General features: G+C 34.6%; 1 protein-coding gene across 1 annotated transcript; it reads right to left on the bottom strand.

Moving 5' to 3' along the window:
- Positions 1-374: 374 nt before the first annotated feature.
- Positions 375-8208, bottom strand: LOC126656981 (uncharacterized). Its single transcript, XM_056103776.1, is given in 4 exon segments — positions 375-725; positions 728-884; positions 1270-1334; positions 8014-8208. Coding segments are annotated over 4 exon segments (768 nt in total).
- Between the last annotated feature and the right edge of the window lie 1051 nt (positions 8209-9259).

Here is a 9259-nt window from a genome sequence, read left to right on the forward strand (position 1 = left end):
AAATGGAAGTCTTTTCCCCTATTTTAGAAGGCCCTATGAAGTAAAGGGAAGCACATGAATTCTTGGAAAAAGAGGGAGCCGGCCAATAAAAAATAAAAATGTAAAAACGTGAATTCAATGAATAGATAGAGTAAACGGTATGACAAATAGCACTGCCTACATGCGAATTAGCTTCCGAGGTCGAGCAGTCTCAGTTTAACTACAGGATTTCTGAATGAATGCTGGGTTGGACCACCTCGAATGGCGTGAGCCGCATGCAGGGAGACCCGCACGTACGGTTATTAGGGGGATCTGGCCGAAAGAACGGTCGACGCCCACCCGATTAGAGGGACTGAGAAATTAGTAGAGTACAAAACTTATCTTCAAGCTTTACCTTATTCTGATCATTCAGAGGGCGATCGCGGAGTCATTGAATGAAGTCCTCCGTTTCTTTCGGAGGTGCTGACCCGCAGCGAGGCAGAGATGACTAAGTGACATATGGAATATGGCGACGACAACAACATGTCGTAGAAGGAGATAACAGGTGGAGCCAACGATCCACTAAGACTAACGTATCTACAACTACATCCGCGAGCGGCAGTCAAACAGAGGCGTGAATGCAAGATGCCAGCGGAATGATCAGCAGGACAGAGGCTAGGCCTGCTTCCTTCCCACCGCGTCCTTCCTTGTGTGTCAGAGATATAAAGCGAGTGCACCGGAAAAGAACGAGAACTGGGTCGATCTATTCTATGGCGAAGCATCCGAAGCATAACTGCACACTCACACGATCTTTGTCGAGAGATAGGAGCATTCGGTGGAACCGGTGAACTACTGCTTTTGGATAGATGTGTGGGATAGAGGGCTCGTGGTACTTTCTTCCCACCCTTCCTCCTCTGCTTTGAGAACCGTGTGAACGGAGAGTGGGCAGAAGGGAAGGAGCTCCTCATACGGAGTCACACACTTATTTGAGCAGTATGGGAGACTGGGGAATGGGTCGAGTAAACTCCCCTGGGGCCAGAAAAATAATAGACGAAGCTTTACTTAGATAGAGCTTTGATTGGCATTGAATTTTTCTTAGTGATTGGAAAGGAGGGCGCATTGGTATGTTATAGAAAGGGAAGGCAGAGGTAGTACCTCGAATGGCGAAAAGAGGCGGCTCGGCAGGGAAGGAATGGGAAATCGTCAAGGATGACTTCTTTGTTGGCGAAACGAAGGGCGCTGTAGGCGCCAATGATTCTTTGAGCCGGTCTGGATTTCCAACGCCTCTGGAAACTAGTCGAGATAGATGACAGCGGCTTTTCCCTCTCTTCCTTACCGGGAGGGCAATCTTCTCTTATGGCATTCACCTCCCGCTTGGATTTGTTTCGTAACGTTTGTAAATATTTGGCTTATATTGCTAAAAAGGAGAAAAATTTGGATTTGTTTAATAACCCTTGTAAACATTTGGCTTAAATCGCTAAAAAAGTGAAACGTTTGGATTTGTTTCATACGTTTGTAAACGTTTGGCTTAAATCGCTAATAAGGTGAAATGTTTGAATTTGTTTCGTAACGTTTGTAAACTTTTGGTTTAAATTGCTAAAAATGTGAAACACTTGGATTTATTTTCTCACGTTTATAAACGTATGGCTTAAATTGCTAAAAAGGTGAAACGCTTGGATTTGTTTCGTAATGTTTGTAGATGTTGGCTTAAATTGCTAAAAAGGTGAAACGCTTGGTTTTGTTTCGTAATATTTGTAAACGTTTGGCTTAAATTGCTAAAAATATGAAACGTTTGGATTTGTTTCATAACGTTTTAAACTTTTGGTTTTGTTTCATAATGTTTGTAAACGTTTTGCTTAAATCGCTAAAAAGGTGGAACGTTTGGATTTGTTTCGTAACGTTTGTAAACATCTGGCTTAAATTGCAATAAAGGTGAAATGTTTTGAATTGCTTCGTAACGTTTGTAAACGTTTGGCTTAAATAGCTAAATAGGGGAAACGTTTGGAAACAAGGCTTAAATCGCTAAAAAGGTGAAACGTTTGGATTTTTTTCGTAACGTTTGCAAACGTTTGGCTTAAATGGCTAAAAAGGTGAAACGTTAGGATTTGTTTCTTATCGTTTGTAAACGTTTGGCTTAACTCGCTAAAAAGGTCAAACGCTTAGATTTGTTTCGTAACCTTTGTAAACGTTTTGCTTAAATTGCTAAAAAGGTGAAACGCTTTGATTTGTTTCGTAACGTTTGTAAACGTTTGCCTTAAATTGCTAAAAAAGAGAAACACTTGGATTTGTTTCGTAACGTTTGTAAACGTTTGGCTTAAATTGCTAAAAAGGTGGAACGTTTGGATTTGTTTCGTAGCGTTTCTAAACGTTTGTCTTAAATCGCTAAAAAGGTGAAACGTTTGAATTTGTTTTGTACCGTTTGTAAACGTTTAGCTTAAATCGCTAAAATGTTAAACGTTTGGATTTGTTTCGCAACGTTTGTAAGCGTTTGGCATAAATTGATAAAAAGGTGAAACATTTGGTTTTGTTTCATAATGTTTGTAAACATTTGGCTTAAATCCCTAAAAATGTGAAACGTTTGGATTTTTTTTGTAACGTTTTAAACGTTTGGTTTTGTTTCGTCACGTTTTTAAACGTTCGGCTTAAATTGCTAAAAAGGTGAAACGTTTGGATTTGTTTCGTAACGTTTGTAAACGTTTGGCTTAAATCGCTAAAAAGGGGAAACGTTTTGAATTACTTTGTAACTTTTGTAGACGTTTGACTTAAATCTCTAAAAAGGTCAATTGTTTGGATTTGTTTCGTAATGCTGGTAAACATTTGGCTTAAATTTCTAAAAAGGGGAAACGTTTGGTTTTGTTTTGTAACGTTTGTAAATGTTTTGCTTAAATTGCTAAAAATGGGAAATGTTTGGATTAGATTCCTAACGTTTGTAACATTTGGCTTCAATAGCTAAAAAGGTGAAACGTTTGGATTTGTTTCGTCACATTTGTAAACGTTTAGCTTAAATCGCTAAAAAGGTGAAACGTTTTGAATTACTTCGTAAGGTTTGTAAACGTTTGCCTTAAATCGCTAAAAAGGTGAGATGTTTGGATTTGTTTCGTAACGTTTGTAAACGTTTGGTTTAAATTGCTAAAAAGGTGAAACGCTTGGTTTTGTTTCGTAACGTGTGTAAACGTTTGCCTTAAATTACTAAAAATGTAAAACGTTTGGATTAGTTTCGTAACGTTTGGATTTGTTTCGTAACGTTTGTAAACGTTTGGCTCAAATCGCTAAAAAGGTGAAACATTTGGATTTGTTTCGTAACGTTTTAAACGTTAGGCTTAAATCGCTAAAATGGGGAAACGTTTGAATTTATTTCGTAACGTTTGTAAACGTTCGGCTAAAAATGCTAAAAAGGTGAAACATTTGGTTTGGTTTCGTAACATTTGTAAACGTTCGGCATAAATCACTAAAATGACGAAACATTTGGATTTGTTTCGCAACGTTTGTAAACGTTTGGCTTAAATTGCTAAAAAGGTGAAACGCTTGGATTTGTTTCGTAGCGTTTGTAAACGTTTGGCTTAAATTGCTAAAAAGGTGAAACGCTTGGATTTTTTACGTAACGTTTGTAAACGTTTGCCTTAAATTGCTAAAAAGGTGAAACGCTTGGATTTGTTTCGTAACGTTTGTAAACGTTTGGATTTGTTTTGTAACGTTTGTAAACGTTCGGCTTAAATTGCTAAAAAGGTGAAACGCTTGGATTTGTTTCGTAACGTTTGTAAACGTTTGCCTTAAATTGCTAAAAAGGTGAAACGTTTGGATTTGTTTCGTAAAGTTTGAAAGCGTTTCACTTAAATCGCTAAAAAGGTGAAACATTTGGATTTATTTCGTAACGTTTGTAAACGTTTGGCTTAAATCGTTAAAAAGGAAAAACATTTGGATTGGTTTCGTAACATTTGTAAACGTTTCGCTTAAATTGCTAAAAAGGGGAAACGTTTGGATTTGTTGCATAACGTTTGTAAACGTTTGGCTTAAATTGCTAAAAAGGTGAAACGTATGGTTTTGTTTCGTAACGTTTGTAAATTTTATGCTTAAATCGCTAAAAAGGGGAAACATTTGGATTTGTTTCGTAACGTTTGTAAACGTTTGGCTTAAATTGCTAAAAAGGTGAAACGTTTGGTTTTGTTTTGTAACGTTTGTAAACGTTCTGCTTAAATTGCTAAAAAGGGGAAATGTTTGGATTTGTTTCGTAACGTTTGTAAACGTTTGGCTTAATTTGATAAAAAGGGGAAACGTTGGATTTGTTTCGTAGTGTTTTTAAACGTTTGGCTTAAATAGCTAAAAAGGTGAAACGTTTGGATGTGTTTCATAATATTTTCAAAAGTATGGTCTAAATTGCAAAAAAGGTGAAACACTTGGATTTGCTTTCAAACGTTTGTAAACGTTTGGCTTAAATTTCTAAAAAGGTGAAACGCTTGGATTTGTTTCGTTACGTTTGTAAACGTTTGGCTTAATTTGCTAAAAAGGTGAAAGGCTTGGTTTTGTTTCGTAACGTTTAAAAACTTTTGGCTTAAATTAATAAATATGTGAAACGTTTGGATTTGTTTTGTAACGTTTGTAAACGTTTGGTTTAAATTGCTAAAAAGGTGAAACATTTCGATTTATTTCGTAGCGTTTGTAAACGGTCAGCTTAAATCGCTAAAAAGGGGAAAAGTTTGGATTTGTTTCGTAACGTTTGTAAACGTTTGGCTTAAATTGCTTAAAAGGTGAAATGTTTTGTTTTGTTTCGTACCGTTTGTAAACATTCAGCTTAAATCGCTAAACAGGGGAAACGTTTGGATTTGTTTCGTAACGTTTGTAAACGTTTGGCTTAAATTGCTAAAAAGGTGAAACATTTCGATTTATTTCGTAGCGTTTGTAAACGGTCAGCTTAAATCGCTAAAAAGGGGAAAAGTTTGGATTTGTTTCGTAACGTTTGTAAACGTTTGGCTTAAATTGCTTAAAAGGTGAAACGTTTGGTTTTCTTTCGTACCATTTGTAAATGTTCTGCTTAAATTGCTAAACAGGGGAAACGTTTGGATTTGTTTCGTAATGTTTGTAAACGTTTGGCTTAAATTGCTAAAAAGGTGAAACGTTTGAATTTGTTTCGTAACATTTGTAAACGATTGGTTTTGTTTCGTAATGTTTATAAAAATTTGGCTTAAATCGGTAAAAATGGGAAACGTTTAGATTTGTTTCGTAACGTTTTAAACGTTTGGTTTTGTTTCGTAACGTTTGTAAACGTTTGGCTTAAAATCGCTAAAAAGGTGAAACATTTGGATTTATTTCGCAACGTTTGTAAACGTTTTGGCATAAATTGCTAAAAAGGGGAAACTTTTGGATTTGTTTCGTAACATTTGTAAACGTTTGGCTTCAATCGCTAAAAAGGGGAAACGTTTGGATTTGTTTTGTAACTTTTGTAAATGTTTGGATTAAATTGCTAAAAAGGTGAAACGTTTAGATTTGTTTCGTAACGTTTTAAACGTTTGGCTGATATCGCTTAAATGGAGAAACACTTGGATTTTTTTCGTAACGTTTGTCAACATTTGACCTAAATCGCTAAAAAGGTGAAACGTTTGGATTTGTTTTGTAACATTTGTAAATGTTTGTCTTATACTGCTAAAAAGGTGAAATGTTTGGATTTGTTTGATAACGTTTGTAAACGTTTGGCTTAAATCGCTAAAAAAGTGAAACGTTTGGATTTGTTTTGTATGGTTTATAAACGTTCGACTTCAATCGCAAAAAACGGTGAAACGTTTAGATTTGTTTCATAACGTTTGTAAGCGTTTGGCTTAAATCGCTCAAATGGGGAAACATTTGGATTTGTTTTGTAACGTTTGTAAACGTTTCGCTTAAATCGCTAAAAAGGTGAGACGTTTGGTTTAAATCGCTAAATGGGGAAACGTTTGGATTTCTTTCGTAACGTTTGTAAACATTGGGCTTAAATCGCTATAATGGGGAAACGTTTGGATTTGTTTTGTAACGTTTGTAAACGTTTCGCTAAAAATGTGAAATTCTTGGATTTGTTTTGTTACGTTTTTAAACATTTTGTTTAAATTGCTAAAAAGGTGAAACTCTTGGATTTGTTTCGTAACGTTTGTAAACGTTTGACTTAAATTGATAAAAAGGTGAAACGTTTGGATTTGTTTTGTAACGTTTGTATACGTTTGGCTTAAATCGCTTACAAAGTGAAATTATTGGATCTGTTTCGTAACGTTTGTAAACGTTTTGCTTAATTCGCTAAAAAGGTGAAACGTTTGGATTTGTTTCGTAACGTTTTAAATATTTGAATTTGTTTTGTAACGTTTGTAAACGATTGGCATAAATCGCTAAAAAGGTGAAACGTTTGGATATGTTTCGTAACGTTTGTAAACTTTTAGCTTAAATTGCTAAAAATATGAAACGTTTGTTTTTGTTCCGTAGTGCTTGTAAACATTTGGATTTATTTCGTAACGTTTTAAAGATTTGGCTTAAATCACTAAAAAGGTTAAACGTTTGGTTTTGTTTCGCAACGTTTGTAAACGTTTGGCTTAAATCGCTAAAAACGTAAAACATTTGGATTTGTTTTGCAACGTTTGTAAACGTTTGGCTTAAATTGCTAAAAAGGTAAAACGCTTGGATTTGTTTCGTAACTTTTGAAAACGATTGGCTTAAATCGCTAAAAAGGTGAAACGCTTGGATTTGTTTCGTAGCGTTTGTAAATGTTTGGCTTATATCGTTAAAAATGTGAAACATTTAGTTTTGTTCCGAAACGTATGTAAACGTTTCGATTAAATCGCTAAAAATATGAAACGTTTGGGTTTGTTTCGTAACATTTAAAACGTTTGGTTTTGTTTCTTAACATTTGTAAAATTTGGCTTCAATAGTTAAAAAGGTGAAATGTTTGGATTTGTTTCGTAACGTTTGTAAACGTTTGGCTTAAATCGCTAAAAGGGTGAAACGTTTGGATTTGTTTCGTAACGTTAGTAAACGTTTGGCATAAATCGCTAAAATGGGGAAACATTTGGATTTGTTTCATAACGTTTGTAAACGTTTGCCTTAAATCGCTAAAAAGGGGAAACGTTTAGATTTGTTTCGTAGCGTTTATAAACGTTTGGCTTAAATTGCTAAAAAGGCGAAACGTTTGGATTTTTTTTTGTAACGTTTGTAAATGTTTGGCTTCAATCACTAAAAATTAGTAAACGTTTGGCTTATATCACTAAAAAGGTGAAACGTTTGGTTTTGTTTCGTAACGTTTGTAAACGTTTGCCTTAAATTGCTAAAAATGTGAAATTCTTGGATTTGTTTTGATACGTGTGTAAACATTTGGTTTAAATTGCTAAAAAGGTGAAACGCTTGGATATGTTTCGTAACGTTTGTAAACGTTTGACTTAAATCGCTAAAAAGGTGTAACGTTTGGATTTGTTTTGTAACGTTTGTAAACGTTTGGCTTTAATCGCTTACAAAGCGAAATGTTTGGATCTGTTTCGTAACGTTTGTAAACATTTTGCTTAATTCGCTAAAAAGGTGAAACGTTTGGATTTGTTTCGTAACGTTTTAACATTTGAATTTGTTTTGTAACGTTTGTAAACGATTGGCATAAATCGCTAAAAAGGTGAAACGTTTGGATATGTTTCGTAACGTTTGTAAACTTTTAGCTTAAATTGCTAAAAAGGCGAAACGTTTGGATTTATATCGTAATGTTAGCAATCGTTTGGCTTAAATCGCTAAAAATGTGAAACGTTTGGTTTTGCTTCGTAACGTTTGTAAGAATTTGGCTTAAATTGCTAAAAAGGTGAAACACTTGGATTTGTTTCATAACGTTTGTAAACGTTTGGCTTAAATCGTTAAAAAGGAGAAACGTTTGGATTTGTTTTGTAACGTTTGTAAACGTTTGGCTTAAATCGCTATAAAGGTGAAACACTTGGATTTGTTTCGTAACGTTTTAAACGTTTGGATTTGTTTTGTAGCGTTTGTAAACGTTTGTCTTAATTCGATAAAAAGGTGAATGGGGAGAATCAGGCTCCGAGGAGATCTTTCCTATCTCTCTTCCTTTACCGGAGAATCAGGCTCCGAGGAGATCTTTCCTATCTCTCTTCCTTTACCGGGTTTCTTTTCTGAACAAATCGAAGAACCTAATGGATCAAACTTGATCGAATGATAGTTAGTGAAATATTGTTTTCCCAACCCATGACAATCCTTCTTGTCCGGTAAGCTAGCAAGGCAAATGACCCCGTCCCTTCGTTTCGCCATTTTGGATTTGTTTCGTAACATTTGTAAACATTTGGCATAAATTGCCAAAAAGGTGAAACATTTGGATCTATATCGTAACGTTTGTAAACGTTTGTCTTAAATCGCTAAAAATGCTAAATGTTTGGTTTTGTTTCGTAACGTTTGTAAGCGTTTGGCTTAAATTGCTAAAAAGGTAAAATGCTTGGATTTATTTCATAGCGTTTGTAAACATTTGGCTGAAATTGCTATAAAGGTGAAACGTTTGGATTTTTTTCGTAATGTTTGTAAACGTTTGGCTTCAATCGCTAAAAAGGGGAAACGTTTGGATTTGTTTCGTAACGTCTGTAAAGGTTTGGCTTAAGTTGCTAAAAAGGTGAAACCTTTGGATTTGTTTCGTAACTTTTTCAAACGTTTAGCTTAAATTGCTAAAAAGGTTAAACGTTTAGATTTGATTTGTAACATTTGTAAACGTTTGGCTTAAATCGCTAAAAAGATGAAACGTTTGGTTTTGTTTCGTAACGTTTGTAAACGTTCAGTTTAAATTGTTAAAAATGTGAAACGTTTGTTTTTGTTCCGTAACGTTTATAAACGTTTAACTTAAATTGCTAAAAAGGTGTAACGTTTGGATTTGTTTCATAACGTCTGTAAACGTTTGCCTTGTATTTGTTTCGTAACGTTTGTAAATGTTTGGCTTAATCGCTAAAAAGGTGAAAAGCTTGGATTTGTTTTGTAACGTTTTAAACATTTGGATTAAATTACTAAAAAGGTGAAACTTTTTGATTTGTTTCGTAACGTTTGTAAACGTTTGGCTTAAATTGCTAAAAAGGGGACATGTTTGGATATGTTTCGTAACCTTTGTAAACGTTTGGCTTAAATCACTATAAAGGTGAATCGTTTGCTTTTGTTCCGTAATGTTTGTAAATGTTTGGCTTGAATCGCTAAAAAGGTGAAACATTTGGATTTGTTTTGTAACGTTTGGCTTAAATCACTAAAAATGTGAAACGTTTGGTTTTATTTAATAACGTTTATAAATGTTTGGCTTAAATCACTAAATAGGTGAAATGTTTGGATT

The sequence above is a fragment of the Mercurialis annua genome, linkage group LG7, assembly GCF_937616625.2.
Source record: "Mercurialis annua linkage group LG7, ddMerAnnu1.2, whole genome shotgun sequence".
NCBI classification, from domain to species: Eukaryota; Viridiplantae; Streptophyta; class Magnoliopsida; order Malpighiales; family Euphorbiaceae; genus Mercurialis; species Mercurialis annua.